The 17,495-nt window shown below is 34.5% G+C and overlaps 1 protein-coding gene across 1 annotated transcript; it reads left to right on the top strand.

Annotated features, from left to right (window-relative positions):
- Window positions 1-3,249: 3,249 nt before the first annotated feature.
- LOC121417391 lies at window positions 3,250-13,210 on the top strand. Its single transcript, XM_041611080.1, has 3 exons — window positions 3,250-3,305; window positions 7,600-9,179; window positions 12,606-13,210. Exons 1-3 carry the CDS (start codon window positions 3,272-3,274, stop codon window positions 13,131-13,133), a joined length of 2,142 nt encoding a protein of 713 aa, XP_041467014.1. The 5' UTR covers window positions 3,250-3,271; the 3' UTR covers window positions 13,134-13,210.
- Window positions 13,211-17,495: the final 4,285 nt, after the last annotated feature.

Genomic DNA, 17,495 nt, shown 5'->3' with positions numbered 1-17,495 from the left:
ACACGATTCAGTAAAACGTCATGGTCGACGGAGGCAAATGCAGCAGAGAGGTCTAGAAAGAAAACAAATGTAACAAGTTTGTTGCCTATCGCTCGAAGTATGATATGATGAACCATTAAGAAAGCAGTCTCTGTACTATGGTCACGTTGGTAGGCTAACCGATTCTTTATATCCAGATAATTTGTATCCAGATAGTCCATGATTTGGGACAAAGCAGTCGTCTTGGTAATTTTAGAAACAAATTTTACATTATAGATAGGTCAATATTTTTTTTTTTACTTTCAAAGTCATGATGAGAATCAACAAAATACCAACAATATAGCAAAAGCTCATTGACCTTAAATAGCACCTGAAACCTTAAAAACAGGAAGTTCAGTAAAACTTGATCACCTTTTTGTTCAAGTTTATGAACTAGGTTCGTATACTTTCCAAGTTATGATGACATTTCAAAAACGTAACCTTGATTCCCCAACACGATATAAGATCATTGACTCTAAATGACCTTTAGTAATGATTGATGGCTATTAATATGTCCAGCTTTCATGAACTAGGCTTATCTATTTTTAAAGGTTGTGATGGTATTACATAAACTAAACCATTGGTGAAGATGTGATGTTGACGCCGCCTTCACCGCCGTGTCAAAAGCGACGCCTATAATAGTCTCGCTCTGCGGTAAATTGCCAATTCGTCTACTGCCATCCCGTCCACTCACCACATGGTCTACATTCATTTCGTCTAATGCCATTTCGTCCATCAACATTTCGTCTACCACCCATTTCGTCCAATCACCATTTCGTCTAATAGCCATTTAGTCTAGTAGCCAGTTAGTCTATAGCCAATTCGTCTACAACCATTTCGTCTACCAACCATTTCGTCTAAATCCATTTGGTCTAATGCCAAATCGTCCATTAACCAGTTCGTCCACCGTTCATTTGGTCCAATAGCCATGTCGGCTAATTTCAGTTGGTCCAATATCCACATCGTCCACTTATCAACTCGTCCAATTGCCATTTCGTCTAATAGTCATTTCGTCCATCAATCATTAGGTCCAATAATCAGTTCGTCTACCAACCAATTCGTCCAATTCCCAAATCGTCCAATAGCCATTTAGTCTAATAGCCATTCGGTCCAATAGCCATTTCGTCTAATACAAATAATTTGCGTTATCCGAGGAGGGGAGCGAAATGACTTTAATACCTTGAAATTATTGATGATATTAGTTTAAAAAAAACCCCTAAAAACTATGATGATAACTACTATCGCAAGGGTCGATTCAGTGGGTACAGCAATTCAGGCACCCCACCCCCCCCTAAAATACACACACACACGCACACACACACATATAAAAGGGGGAACTAAGATGGGGAAAATGGAAAAGGGTCCTTTTATTTTAATTTGTCGCTCAATTTTTATTTTAAAAAAGAAAGGAGAATATTGTATTCCGATATCAAAATACGATAAACAGATGAAAGACAATATAGCCTTTTAAAGAAATATTATTGATCAATATACCCCCACCCCCCTAAAAAAGAGCTCTTCCCGATCTGTCCTATCTTCTCTCCCTGTACTATCCTCTCCCTTTTTGTTCGTTTCCCGTCGCTAGAAGCCCGCCTGCGCCTAAAATAAATGTAGGCCTAGTAGTATTGACAATAACGATAAGTATAATGTTTGTGATATACTCATGCTGTAGCAATTAATGAATATAATAATTAGAATGATAATCATCATAATGATACTAATAAATAATAATGATAATAATAATAATAAAATTCACAATAATACTACCAATAATAATAATTATGATGATCATATTACTAATATTAACAAAAATGATAATAATAAGGATAATCATAATAGAAATAATATACATAATTAAAATAAGTACTACTACGTAGGCGCGGATCCAGGAGTTTACAGGAAAGGGGGGGTATTGAAATCACTAGAGTAGATTTTTGGTCGCGAGTATATAGGCCTGCCGGGTATAATTATCCTTTTGCGGATCTAGCTTTTGCTAATGGGGGCAGGGGGGGGGGCTGTTGCTCGAAAAATGTTCATTCATTTATATATTCCCCTGTCTGCGGATCGAAGAGGGTTTTTTTCGTGTGTTTTTTTTTGGCTTGCGCGAGCTGATCTTTTTTTTTATAAACATTATATTTCATGTAGGCCCACTATTATTTTACACATAAAATCGTAGGTCTTGACACTGTTTGAAATCCTGAACATTTCTCTAGATTAATAACTAATGCGAGGATACCATTCCGTTTTTCCTCGCCCGTATCGTGTATGTATAACCTCGATAAGACACACATTGCTTCCCCCTTTGGGTGGAAAACACTTCCATAATGCAAAGTAATGAATGACGAACAAGACTAGTCAACAGTGATAAAATAAATCAAGAAGTTGAAGAGAATTGGTAATTAATTAGGCCCACAATCGCGAATAGAGTCGACTCGGGTCGTAGAGGGCGCTAGTGCAGCAAAGTAGACCAGTATGCGTATTAGACGAAATGAATATTAGACGAAATGGTGATTAGCCAAAATGGCAATTGGACATATTGGCTATTAGACCAAATGGCAATTAGACCAAATGATTGTTAGCCGAAACGAGTTTAGACCAAGTGATAGTAGACCAAATGCAGTTAGACCAAATGGAACATGGACGAAATGAAAGTAGACCAAGTGGTTATTAGACCATTTGCCTTTAGACCATTTGGCTATTAGACCAAATGAGAATAGACGTAATGATAGTGGACAAAGTGGTTATTGGACCAATTGGCAAAAAAATACCATTAGACCAAATGGCTATTAGACCAAATGATAATAGACGAAATGGCTATTAGACGAAATGGCTATTAGACGAAATGGTGATTGGACGAAATGGTAATTGGACCATGTGGATAGTGGACCAACTGATGGTAGACGAAATGATATTAGACCATGTGGGTAGTGGACAAAATGGCAGTGGACGAAATGGCAATAAACCTCGATCTGCTATGCAGACGGAACAAAATGAATTAAGAGGCTGTTTTCGATTCGCTGTATGGCCACCGCGGGGGAATTTTGACTGAGGTATGAGATATCTACGGTTTCATTTTATAACTAGATGTATGCCAATCTGAAATGTACTTTTTCATCTGGCAAGTTACAATTGAAATATATAAATGTATAAATGCTTCAAAACGTGTCATTTATACCTGTAGGTGGCATGAAATTTTGAAATATGTTTATTGTTGGATTTCCTATTAGGTGAATACTTACCATCTGAAGATGGCATGAGCAACCAAGGGGCAGTACCCGGTGATTCAGGTAAGTTAGAAAGACTGACTGTTTCATTTCTAAGCCTTCCCTTTCGATATTCATGGACGTTCTTTTTTTATTTTTAAATAATATAATGAAACTACGATCAATTAGGTGTTCATCACCATGAATATATCCCAATTTCCCCTCTACCACTTTTCTTATCCCACCTATGACTTCTGACATGATAGTGAAGATAGAAAATATTTCTTCTGTAATTTTATCTTAGAAGATATTTCTTCTGTAATTTTATCTTATTTTATATCGTTTGACACTATTTGATACGCTTCCTATGTTAGATTTTATGAAGCAATAATGAACGAAATTGGTACAATGAAAGCAGCAGTCTGTATTTAGTACTCCCAATATATATATGTATATATATATATATGTATATGTATATATATATATATATATATATATATATAGATATATATATATATATATATACATACATATATATATATACATATATATATATATATATATATATATATATATATATATATATATATATATATATATGTATATTTGTATGGATAAATTGTCAATTCGTCTTCTGCCAACTGGTTCTCTCACCACAAAGTCTGCGAGTCCGCCCCCATCAATGTTTCGTCTAACAGCCATTTTTCCAATAACAAGTTGGTCTAATCATCACTTCGTTTAATCAACATTTCGTCAATGACCATTTCGTGCAATAACCAGTTGGTCTAATATTCATTTCATTTTCATTCATATTGCACAATTAACACTTAACCAAATGATATATGGACTAAATGGCTATTGGACCAAGTGGATATTAGACGAAATGATGAGTGGAATAATTGGCAATTAGACAGGTGGATCGTGAACAAACTGATGGCAGACCAAGTGATAGTAGATGAATCGGCAATTCGACATATAGACGAATTAGAACTCAGATGCAGCAATTGGAATGCACACCTGAGATTGACCTCGAGGCATGCGTTTTCAAGTCACCTTACCTGAAGTCTTGGTCGTGAACATTGAACGTTATCGATTACGGTAGAAGAGGGTTGTCGTGTATTAGAACAGCTACTTCGTGCCTACTAAACGGGTTGTGTCTGCAGGCTGTAGCAGAGTTGTTGATATAGTCATGTTCACTATGTTGATATTTTAACTTTCGCCGGATTTTTTGGAAAAACTGAAAACTATATATATTTGGAAAGGTTATTGTATGAGCTATGAAAAACAATGTTTTCATTTGTACCGACCTAGGCCCGTGTGACCGCCGTCTTGGGTTTTCAAAAGGGAAGCAATCATTTTCTTTTCAATATCTTCTAAATAACCTACAATAATAGTATTTGCACCTAAACCACAATCAGTTAGGACAAGGAATCTAGTGGTATTAGAATAGTTAACCTTTGCAGATAAGAAATATGATTTTAATTGTGTTTTCTATCATAAAAAAATACCAGACTCAAAACTTACATAAAATGTTGTGTGTTTCAAAAAATGTTTCTTTTTAGTGTAACATCAGGATGTCGTATACGCTTTCATTAACAATTTACAGTGTTTTCCGCTGATTATGATCAATTTCAAATGTCGTTAGGGTCAATGACCTTTGACCATATCGGGGTATTAGATTTAGCTAGGTTTCTATTTTTAATGTCACCTTAACTTCAAAAGTATATGGTTCGATTTTCTAAAAATTGCACATGAAATATCAAGAATTGCTGATAAGTTTGTATGGAACTTAGGTTTCATGACCAAGGTGAAAGGTCATTAAGGATCTATGAATTCTTATCATGTTTGGGTATCAACATTAAAGTCTTATAATAAAGACCTTTGACCTTGACTGAGAAAATTGTTCTTCATTCTATGTCATTTGCTACATGGAATAACAATATAAAGTTTCCATTATTTTATTAAATAATTTAAATCATCAATAAAATATAAATCCTTAGTCAAGCTAATTAATCTAAAATGGCATTTGACCTTGGCCAATGCATTACCCCCATCTCAATACTCATTTAACTTCCGATATTTGTTCATTATTACAACAAAGTTTAACACAATTCAAACTTTTAATGTTAACATTTTCTTGAACATTTTGAATCATATATTTTGGTTAAGCTCTCGTCAGGAGATATCAGTTTATTGACTCACAAATGATCTTTCATCTTCATATAGAAACCAGAAACTACGTTCATCAGTTTGCTGGTGCTAAATAGCAAATTTCATCTTGAAACTTAAACATCATTTAATGATGATGTCACAATAAAGCGGTCATAGTCCACTTACGTGTACCTTAACTCTTCATGCGTTCACCTGTAAACCCCATGTGTGTTGCATTATTTTAGCAGTGATCCCCTCTACGCAGTATAATACACTTTTTATCTGATCATTTTGAAAGAAAATGTTTGTAGCAAACTTGTAGAGTGTTTCCTGGGCTTTCATATTGTATATAAATTTATCGGATAAATTATGGAAAAATGTATAGTAAATTACATTTTCTAAATGCTTTCTCCTAATACTTCCAACAAAATATAGCCCCCCCCCCCTTTATTACTTTGGTTCTTGTGTTAGTGGCATGATTTTTATTTATCCACTTGGACTGTTCATTACATAAGCTTTGTATTGATACCAAAATCATGAAAATCTGATAAAAATCGCCCATATATAGTGGAAAATAAAAGAGAGTAAATTTTTGCCTGGTCAAGGTATTGACAGGATCTCATTCACATTCGTGCCATGAGTCACAGACTCCTAACAATAAACCTGGCCATGGTATTGTTTGTGAGGAGTGTTATATTGATTTTCTCCTCTCCTTTTTCAATGAACTTCCTGGCTTTGATCAGGATGTATTGATTTTTGGGGAAAAGTCAAAGATTTTGTAATTTTTAAATTGCGATAACCCGTCGAACGCGCGATTGATCGATCGGTACACAGGTACGGTATACACAAACGCCAGGCTATACATTATAGCTAGGCACGCTCTGGGGCATGCAATTGTTCGAAAAACAATGGGGCAGGGGACGTCTATGGGAAATGTGTGGTTGTGCAAAAATGCGAACGTAACGCATGAAGAGTTAAATGACTTTCGACATTGATCATCTCACATGAAACTCAAAACAGATGATAAGTAATACTTGATTGTAATCTTTCCAAGCTTAACAATGAAATATGTTCAAGACAAAAAAGTAGACAGGACTTCCAGCCTGAATCTTGAAATGCGAATTAAATAGACCCATTTCATTTGCTTCACACAGAACATAAATAACACAAAATTCTGTGAATGGGACTACGATAAATTAGTGCACGCTCAAATTTCGAGCAGGCAGAGGAGATGTATCGGTTTTATCGGATATAAAAGACTTTGCAGCATTTTCCATCCTAATACGGATACAGCTTAACAAATTTTCCGCATTTTTCATGCCAGCGAAACTGCCATCACAGAGTCAAACTGAGTTATTTATCCTTATTTTTTTCTCGTTTTCTCTATTTCATTTTTTTCAGAATTACACTGACTTTTTTTGTTAACACATTTCCATGTGAATTAAACTTATGTGAGATGTTTGCTTTAGTGCTAAAATATATCAAATTGCTTTTGTCGTGTGACAAGATCGAAATCCTGTTAAATAAAGAGGCTTTAATAGGAGGAAATTATTTTTTAACATTTTGGGGGGCATTACTCCTATGTTTATAAGATCTTAAACACATAGGAGTATTGCAGAAAATGTGTTTGTAAATTACAGTTTTCTCCTATTAAAGCCCACGACGGACGGTATTTGCATAATAATGAGTCAGAGAAGAGGATCTATGGTATTTGTAGTCCAATTCATCGTAAACCAGAATAGCCTGGTGGTTAAGTCGCTACAAGGAGAGCAGTAGATGGCAGGTTCGAAATTCACTTGTTCGGGGTTTTTCTGATTTTTCTGTTTTTCATTACCATCAGAGATCGAGAATGCGATCTTTTACAAACAGGAGTAATGCCAAAAATGTTATACAAAAGAAGGATATTCCTTTTATAACTGCCCCCCCCCCAATAATAATATAACAAATTATAGATACACATAAAACCAAGAACAACTATAAACGTAAGACAACAACATAATTATAATCATTATTCCCTGATTAATTTCAGTTTCAAAACTTGTTCAATAGGATTTTTAAAAAATCTGCATTGGATTAGCATTAATATCAGAAGTAATTTTGCCATAGTGTTACTATTTATCAAATTTGCAACAATACATACTTATCATTTCCCTATTATTTTATCATTATATTAAAAGGACGATCATCTCAGTTATTTCAATAACTTTTTTGTTTGTTATCATTTCAGATATCTACAGTGAGAAGATTTCGGAATCTCTGACTGTTCGAAGATGTCGTACAATCTTGGAGGAAAGATACTCGACAGAGCTATGCAAGATTCAAATGAAACCGTGGGACAAAAATGATTATGCAGAGTTTCAAGAAATGCACACCGTTGTTACTATGGTAAAGAAAGACTCTCATGGAGAAGATACTAAGAAAAAGGAGATACTTCAAGGCTCAGCTGGAAAAATATTTTCAGCAAAAGTAAACGGAAGGTTTCCATCTCGAATCCTTATTTCGGCTCCAGCAGGACGAGGAAAGACGACAGCTGTCGCTAAGATGGCGCACGACTGGGTTAACAGAGAACATGGGTCAGGATTAGAGGACTTGCCGCTTCTGTTTGTTGTAAAGTTTCGAAATACAAGTCAAAGTACATCAATTGGAGAAGCCATCATATCGCAACTCCTGAGTGATGTTGACGATCTGACGCCAGAGGGGCTAGAAAGTTTTATCAGACAGCATCAGGGAATCTGTCACATTGTACTTGACGGGCTAGATGAGTATGCTGGGATTTCTTCCACAAGCAACATCTTAAGCATTCTCCGATGGAAAATGTTTTTACAATGTCGAGTTCTTGTAACAACTCGACCTCACCTGGACGACTTTTTCAGTCAAGGGGATCTACCAAGGGTGTACACGAAGATGGTGATCGAAGGTTTCTCACGAGAGAGCTCCCGTGATTACATCGACAAGTTCTTTACTTCCATCAACAAACCTATGTCAAGTATGACTGCGGATGGTCTGAAGGTTTACCTCGATGAGCAACCATTAATTGATGAACTGGTAAAGACGCCACTGTTTTGCCTCATGGTTTGTCATCTATGGTCTGAAGGTCTACTTCAAAGTGAGACTACAACTCAAACAGCATTACTCGACAAAGTGAACCTGTTTTTGATGCACCATGCGAATGCTCGTTCACCCAGTTTGATAAAATCACGCAAACATCTTACCAAAATAATCCTCAAACTTGGTGAAGTTGCTCTTACTAGTTTGCTCAATGATTCTAAGAAGTTAGTTTTTACATCTCGTGATTTTCAGAGAATTCCTTCTATCCTTCAAATGGCATGTGACCTTGGAATAATGTCTAAGACAGTTGTTTCACTAGGAGGCCTTCCTGAAACAAACGAAACATCTTTAACTACTTTTGAGTTTTATCACAAACTTGCTCAGGAACATGCAGCTGGGAAGTTCCTTGCTGATAAAACAAATTCCTTTATGTTTGCTCTAAAGATTAGTAAAATAGACCGAGTACTACGAAAGATTAACAGAAACATTGGTGAATATGAAAATCTTATTCGCTTTGCTGCTGGTACGAAGAACACCCTCTGCGTAAGAATAATGGAGGAGCTCCTTACAAATGGTCATGTATCTGAGAGTGAGCGATATCGTATTCTCCTAGATTGTTCGTCAGAGTCTGGGGTTAACGTTGGGAATGTGTCATCGTTGATTCGGAGGTGCGTGACGGCGCAAACCATGATCTTAAAGTCACCAACAATATATACTGCTGTTGGAATGCGAAATCTTCCGAGTGAGCTAAAACAGAAGGTATTCTAGTCACATAATGATGTCGAGGGCAAATTAATTCGTATAATTCACATGATTTATAATATGATTTTTTGCCATAAATAACTATTTTTTATACCAAATAACATTTTGACCGTAAAAAACACACGAAATAAACAGTTGCTTATAATATACCCCTGTGAGTAAAAAAAATTACACCTAACAAAACCCTAATTTGAGGAAAAAAATATATCGTAAAAACATACTTATTTTATATGGCTTGAAACAGTAAGTTATCCAAAAAATGGTACCATATTTATGAGGTATGGTTTATATGGCACGCCCATAGGAAGAATCAAATATATATATATATATATATATATATATATATATATATATATATATATATATCACTTGAAAAACAATATGTTTCTCTCCCACTAAACCATTTCACTCAAAGAAATTTATATTTCACTTTTAAAAATGCATTCCACTTTAGCAATAAAGTATATTTCACTTAAAAAAAAAAATATATATATATATATATATTATAGATATATATATATATATATATTATATATATATATATATCATATATATATATATATATATATTTACTTGAAAAAAAATATATATGTTTCGCTTTTCAAAAAAAAAAATTACTTTTCTCCAAAAATACATTTTAATTTTCAACAGAAGATATTTCGGATAGATAGAATAACATACAAAACAGATTCAATAGATAGATATTAAATAGATAATCAGTCAAATAAACAAACATGGTTATAGATATTACATTGAAAGATAAAAGTTCGACATACAGATAGACATAAGATATATATATAAAGATAAATAGGCAGATAGATAGAAAGACAGATATAAAGACATTTAAACAGCCCGATAAATCGTTAGATAAATAGATAGATATATGGATTTATAAATTAACATATATATAGATCATGTTAAAAAATGAATACATATTAGATAGATAGATAGATAGATAGATAGAAAGAAAGATAGTTAGAAATATTTAAACATATAATTATTAGACGGATAAATAGAAAAAAACATCAATATTTCGAGAGAAAGATAAATAAATAGACAGACAGAAAGATGGATAGATAGAAAGATATATGTCAGCAGAAAGGTGCATATTAGGCAGAGAGATAGATAGATTTATCATGTAGGTAGATAGATAGATGAATTTTACGTACGGTCAAATACGGAAGCAGCAGGTGTTATCCAACAGAAGTGAACGGATTTGATTTCTTTCAAAATTAAAATGTAACAAGTCAAATGATTCTACGTCGAAAAATATATTTTTTTTGGAAAGTGAAATTAATTTTTTTTATTTAAGTGAAACATATTTTTTTTGAAAAAGTAAAATACATTTTTTTTTGAAAAGTGAAAAATATTGATTTTTTTTGGAAAAGTGAAATATACCTTTTGAAAAGTAAATTGTATTTTTCTTGAAAAGTGAAATACATTTTTGTTGAAAAGTGAAATATATATTTTTAATAGTGATATATATTTTTGGAAAAGTACTAATAATTTGGTTTTTTTTAAAGTGAAATATATTTTTTTGAAAAGTGAAATATACAATTTTTGAAATTTTTTTTTTTTGAAAAGTGAAATATATTTTTCTTGAAAAGTGAAATATATTTTTTGGCAAAGTGAAATATATATTTTTTGAAATGTGTATATATATTTTTTTTGGAAAAGTGAAATATATTTTTTTTGATAAAGTGGAATACATGTTCAAAAGAGATATATAAATTTCTTTGAGTGAAATGGTTTAATGGAAGAGAAACTAATTTTTTTCAAGTGAAATATATAATTAATTGTTTCCCTATGGGTGTGCCATAATTTTAATGCTTGGAAGATCTGGGGAGCGTTTCATCAATATTTTCATCCGACAAGTTGTCAGATCTGACATCTTTCCATGATTTTGATTAGCTGAGAGGCACCGTTCCTATGGTAACTGTCGGATAAAATGGGACTTGTCGGGTAAAACGTCTGACAAGTCCTTTCATGAAACGCCCCCCAGGAGGGATTCTTTGCGGTTTATGTCCAAGTCGTCTGATGCCCATTTGTCCAATTGTCAACTCGTCTGCTATCATCTTCTACCATCAGTTCGTCCATTCATCACAAAGTCAACTTTCATTTTGTCTAATGCCATTCTTTCTAATTGGTACAATAGCCATTAGTCCATACTTTGCGATCAAATGGTTGTTAGACGAGATTTAGATCGACGGAACAGCATTAGACTAAATGCAAGTAGACCATGTGGTGAGTGGGCGAGTTGGCAGTAGACGAATTGGAAATTTACCTTTTTGCAGTGATGTAAATCTGGCTCCCCATGGAAAAATGCAGTACCTACATTTTGCACACGTTGAGATATTAAGCATTTTATGTTTTCTTCAAAGCCGCTTAAAACTATCTTATCTTTAAGTATCCCTTTTTAATCAAATTTAGGACTACACATGTGCCTATTTCACCCTCCCCCAAAACAAATATTGTTGTTTTTGTTTAAGATATTGAATAAAATGTTGATACTTTAAGGAAAGTCGAAGAGAATTTTCGGTTTCCCCATGGAAATCGTTGTACCTGAAGATATCTGAAGTATTTGAAGTATAATCTATATTTAATTTAAGGGGAAAAGATAATTCTTTAGAAAAACGGAGGGCGTCCTATATAAATAAGGGTGCCCTTTGCATTAAAGTCTCATAAATGTTTAAAAAATACACAAAACATCCTTGTAAAGTTTGTAATTAACGATTTGCATGAGTTGCTGTGTTTATCCATTTTATCTCTTTGAGTTAGTACTTAGTTGTTGATGTAATACGAGCTTAGAAACACTGGAGCGACCTTTTAAAAACCATGGCACCCTTTGAAGCAAGATTATATTCTACATGAGACAATTTTCATGAACTTGGGACCTTACCACAGAGGACGTCCTTCATTTTTCTTACCTATAATTTTCGCTTGAATTTCACATTAATACATTTTTCTTGGTTGTGAAGCAATATCGACTGAGTAAGAAAAGGAAAAAAAAATCATTTAAGTAGGATAATGCGTTTTTCCATGGGGGAAACTAAGAATTTGCTTCACACACGGCTCGTGTGGTTAGAGAAGATGAAAAAATGTCAGATACTGCGTTTTTCTGTAGGGGGGGGGGCAGATATTTTGATTTACGATATGATCAAACAATATGCAATCAGAGTAAAAAAAAAATAAGAACCGTTTTGAAGCAAGGCGGGTTTGGCGGATTTTCTGGTAATTGAAGGACCTACATACTTGTATTCCGATGATAAAAATGAAATGAACAGATACTCAATTTTTCAAATAGTTAAATAATCCATGTTAATTGAAACAGTTCATACTTAAATAAATAAACTAATTCGAATGTATATCCTCCAAATGCTGATTATTTCATTCATTATTTTTCCCCCTGTAATTTCAAAACAGGTTGTTCATGTGCAATTCGAGGAGTCTATCCTGGCAAGCACTGTGACAGATGGACTATGGTCCTGTCTTAAATCATTTCCAGAGCTACGTTACCTCACCATCTCAGACTCATCACTTGCTTTTTCTTCATCTCCTCCTGATCTACCATCCGTCACAAAGCTATCAGCTGTAAGAATGACGTCAAAGAGCTATGAAGGTCTGATCTCATCGCTCTCTCGTTTGGAAGATATTGATATCACTATCAATGAAGCAGAGGGAGATATTGCCCATATCACGGCTGGACTCCGACGAACAGGAGGACAGAAACTCACACACATCAACCTTCACGCACAGCCATCACTCGCTTCAGTAAATAGGTCTGTATCGAGAGAGACTATGAACGAACTGGGTCTACTGATCAGACAACATACCAAAGAGCTGCAGCGGATCATTTTGTCTGGAGTTATCGGTTTGAACGAAGAAGATCTTGTTGAACTGCTCGAGTCATCGACATCTTTGACATCAATGACTCATCTGAATCTACAGTGAGTTGTCTTTAAACCCGGCTATCCCTTGCAGATTGCAGGTTTTTCCGTATGGAATGTCTGCAAGCAAGGTTTACATTATAAATGTGTATTTATTCCCCGAGCAAGAAGACGATTTCAATCAACTGTAAGTTGAATTGGCATTAAAGGGGAATGAAACCTTTGGAACAAATAGGCTTGTGTAGAAACAGAAAAAATCAAAGAATAAGAATAAAGAAAGTTTGAGAAAAATCGGACAAATAATGAGAAAGTTATGAGCATTTGAATATTGCAATCACTAATGCTATGGAGATCCTCTCATTGGCAATGCGACAAGGATGTGTGATGTCACTGATGAACAACTTTCCCTTTGGTGGGACTATATAATACCCTCAAAATGTCTCTTTTTGCTTTTTCTTACGATGATACAAACTCTTTATCCATTATGTATTCTTAAAAAATATGTATTACATGCCCTCATGTAGAAAGAACACATGATCTATGGATAGATGTGATAAAAGAGGCAATTCAAGTGAAATATATACTAAAGTAATGGGGAGAGTTGTTCATCAGTGACATCACACATCTTTGTCGCATTGCCATTTTGCTATCTCAATAGCAATAGTGATCGCAATATTCAAATGCGCATAACTTTCTCATTATTTGTCTGATTTTTCTCAAACTTTTATTGATCTGTTTCTTTGATTTTTCTGTTTTCACACAAGCTATCTTGTTCCAATGGTTTCATTCTCCTTTAAAGAAAGGGCACAAACATTCATCCATCTGTCCTTTTACACCACTAATGAATCTGGAGCACCCTGTCGGATGACCTCAGCATATCTTTTATCAATAGCCTAATTGTATCTAGCTGTAATAACATTGTGTCAACGGAAATCAGTTTTCCAATGTATAATCCGTTTAAGAGTGAAGAGTGTAATAATGATAATGATCATAATTATAATGATAATAATGATAGCATCAATTATGATAATGATAATAATGAAAAACAATACGAATCAAGAGCCATGGAACCTGGGGAATGGGGGTGGGTGGGCTTTACCCAACAAAAACGTAAAATGACCATCTGATTGTGATATTTTGCAGGGTCAGCTCCCATCTCCCACCCCCCGCCACCACACTCTCAAAACCGTTCCACGGCCCGTAACAGTAACTATGATTATACTAACAATGAATTGCTCAGCTGCTTTCATAATTATGGTTTTGGAAAAAATGTAATAAACATAATAACTGACTTTAATGTAGCGTTTTATTGATCCATGGCTGCTCAATGAGCTTCACAGTTCACAATTATTATTAGCCGGTCACTGAATTCATAGCTTTAGGCGCACATATGCTCAACCATCAGTAATAACGTTTGTTTCCTTTCCGGGATCAGGACAACTACCCCCCCGGACAATTACCCCCGGACAACTACCCCCGGACAATTACCCCCCGAGGACAATTACCCCCCAGACAATTACCCCCGGACAATTACCCCGGACAATTACCCCCTGGACAATTATCCCCCGGAAACTACCCCTCGGAAAATTACCCTCCCCCTGAACAATTACCCCCAGAAATTCCCCCCCCCTTTCTCTCCAGCATCAAGGTTAGAATTAAGCGGGACCCATTGTAAGTTTTGGTCGGTGTCAAAGGTTTTCGAAATATTTCATATCTTATCTTACGTTAATAACTTTTTACTTTTTTCTGTCTCTTTTATATTGGCCTTTCTCCTGTTCTTTCACTTTCTTCTTTTTTTCCTTTTTTTTTGTTTAGCAGCCCCTTCTGCATCATGAAAAATGGGGGGGGGGGGGGCTTCGACCTGAAACCTCCCGTTTGGCTATGCATATATACATGTACATCAGCAAATGTGTAAAGTGGCCCTCATACTAAGTTTTCGTAGAAAGACTCAACACTATTACTCATAATAATCCTAAATTCTGAATATCCCTGATTCCAACTGATCTGATTTTTACAAATATTTATTTTGGGTTTAATTTCAGGAAAGAAATCAGGCAAACAGGTGAAACGGAAAAAGAAACCTTCATAGGTAGAAATATCGATAACGCAACTTTCAACACTTACACTGTCAAGTATGACCTATAAACCTGTTATTTTAAAACAATTCAACTAACAAGTAGCTAAGTATTATGAAACAATAATTGGTGCACAGTCCAGATTAATAATAATTATACTTGCCTATATAGCACTTAACACTTACTTTGTCAGAAGTCTCTAAGCGCTCTGCGGTATATGCAGCATAATTACCCTGGCTTTAGCAGTGCAGCTGTAACGCGTGCTGCGTTTCAAGGAATACATTCCTGCCAGGTACCCATTTACCTCACCTGGGTTGAGTGTAGCACGTGTGGCTTTATGACTTAATACAGTAAGCTTAAAAAATATGCAAAGATAATAACACACACAATAACACCTTGTAATTTTACAATTTAGGCCCTAAATGGTAAAATTACAAGGTGTTTTTGTGTGTATTATTCTTGGGTGAAAGCAATTAAACATTAAAGAAGGAAATTAAGTTCTCAAATTACGAAATTGTAAACATTATGACATAATCAAATACAGTGTTTTTTTTTCTATACAAATTGACAATCATGGTAGTATACATATAAGGACGGTTTGTAAGAATTTAAAAAGAAGTAGGCCTATGCAAATCAAATAATGCGACCGAGCAGCGTGAGCTGAAAATATTAATAGTTAGACCATAAATCAGACATTTTACAGAGCACTTGAAAAATCAATTTGTAAATTTAAAAATGATAAAAGCTCGATATCCGAGATGAAATATGGTTTCTATGTTGACTTCAAAACTTGATATTTTAAGCCCCATATCAGCTTATATTGAGCAAGATATGAACCTTATCGAAAAGGCAATGCGAGCGGGAAGCGCGAGCGAAAATTTTATGAAGTGACATAAAAGAAAGTCTTCCTTTCACCTTATATTATTCAATCCTGTTCTTCCTTTCATTTTCCTCTTCTTTTTCTTCTATCTTTCCCTTTCTTTTTTTTCGTTCTCCCCCATTTTTTTACTCCGTATTTTTTTTTTCAGGGGGGGGGGCGAACCAAGTCTCAGGGAGGGGCACGTACCCCTCTGGCCCCCCGTATACTACGCCACTGCAAAGATTGCCAAAACAAATTATCTTATGCTATGGTGACATACAAATTATGATCGAGTTCTGGGTTTCGTAAAGTAGATGTAGATGGCCGGATCGGATCAAGCTCTTGCCAATAGGGAGGGGGGGTGAAATTTTTTGTCACCCATATTTACCCAGATCGGCCGCTCAAAGTTGATTTTAATTTGTTTTTTGAAGGGGTTGTCCCTTTGGAGTAATGGGCCAAAAATTTTGAGGCGGCTCAATACAGCGAATCGCGTAAAAATTAATAAGAAGTTGCGAGCGAAGCGAGCGAGCAAAAATTTCAACATTTTTATCTCAAAAATCTAAGTTTAAGATAGATTTTGACATAACATTTTTCGAAAATGATAGGCCTATATTTCACCCTCATCCCTTTTCTTTTCTCTTTTTTGTTGGTCGTGTAAAATAAGGGCGGTGGGGGGGATGCCGATGTCATATTAGTCATTACCATGCTTTATTCTTATAAAACAACATAAAAAGTGTAATTATCTTATTATCCCTATTTAAATAGTGCGAGCGCGAAATACTCAAAATCTCTTTCGTACTTTGTAGTTGTCAAAATATTACATTTAATTAATTCATTGTAAGCGGTTATGGCCTAGTGGCAAAAGCGCAGTACAAATAATAAGTAATAATAATATATATTTTCACCTAAAAATGACGATTCTGGGCAATGTTTGTTTGTTTTATTTCCGTAATCAAATAAAAAAATACAATATACAGGAGAGATACATACAATAATAACGGAGGATCACCCAATTCAGCTGTTTTTGCAAAACACTGCTGTTCTTCCTTGGGGGTAATACATTTACCATACAAGGTAAAATACAACATTAAAAAATACTAAAAAAGAAACATTTCCAAGTACATTACATTTACAGAAAAAAATACTTAAACTATCTATAAATATTATAATATATATATATATATATATATATATATATATATATATATATATATATATATATACACAAATGCTCAATCTAAATAACCATATAATAGAGTATGAAAGGAACTTAAAGCTAGTGCATTACGAATTTCATCGGGCAATTGATTATAAATTGATATCCCCCTATAGAAAAATGTCCTTTTACAATTGTTAGAATTTGGCTTGGGTAAATTAAGATTTTGGTTCGAACGAAGTGAATAATTTAAAGCTCTTCTAGAAATGTTATCAGACATATAGTTTGGGAACAGATTGTGCAGTATTTTATAAATCATTGTACATGTATGCTTTT

The sequence above is a fragment of the Lytechinus variegatus genome, chromosome 6 (assembly GCF_018143015.1).
Source record: "Lytechinus variegatus isolate NC3 chromosome 6, Lvar_3.0, whole genome shotgun sequence".
NCBI classification, from domain to species: domain Eukaryota; kingdom Metazoa; phylum Echinodermata; class Echinoidea; order Temnopleuroida; family Toxopneustidae; genus Lytechinus; species Lytechinus variegatus.
The sequence above is the reverse complement of the archived record's forward strand: the minus strand, read 5'-3'. Positions and strand labels throughout refer to the sequence as shown.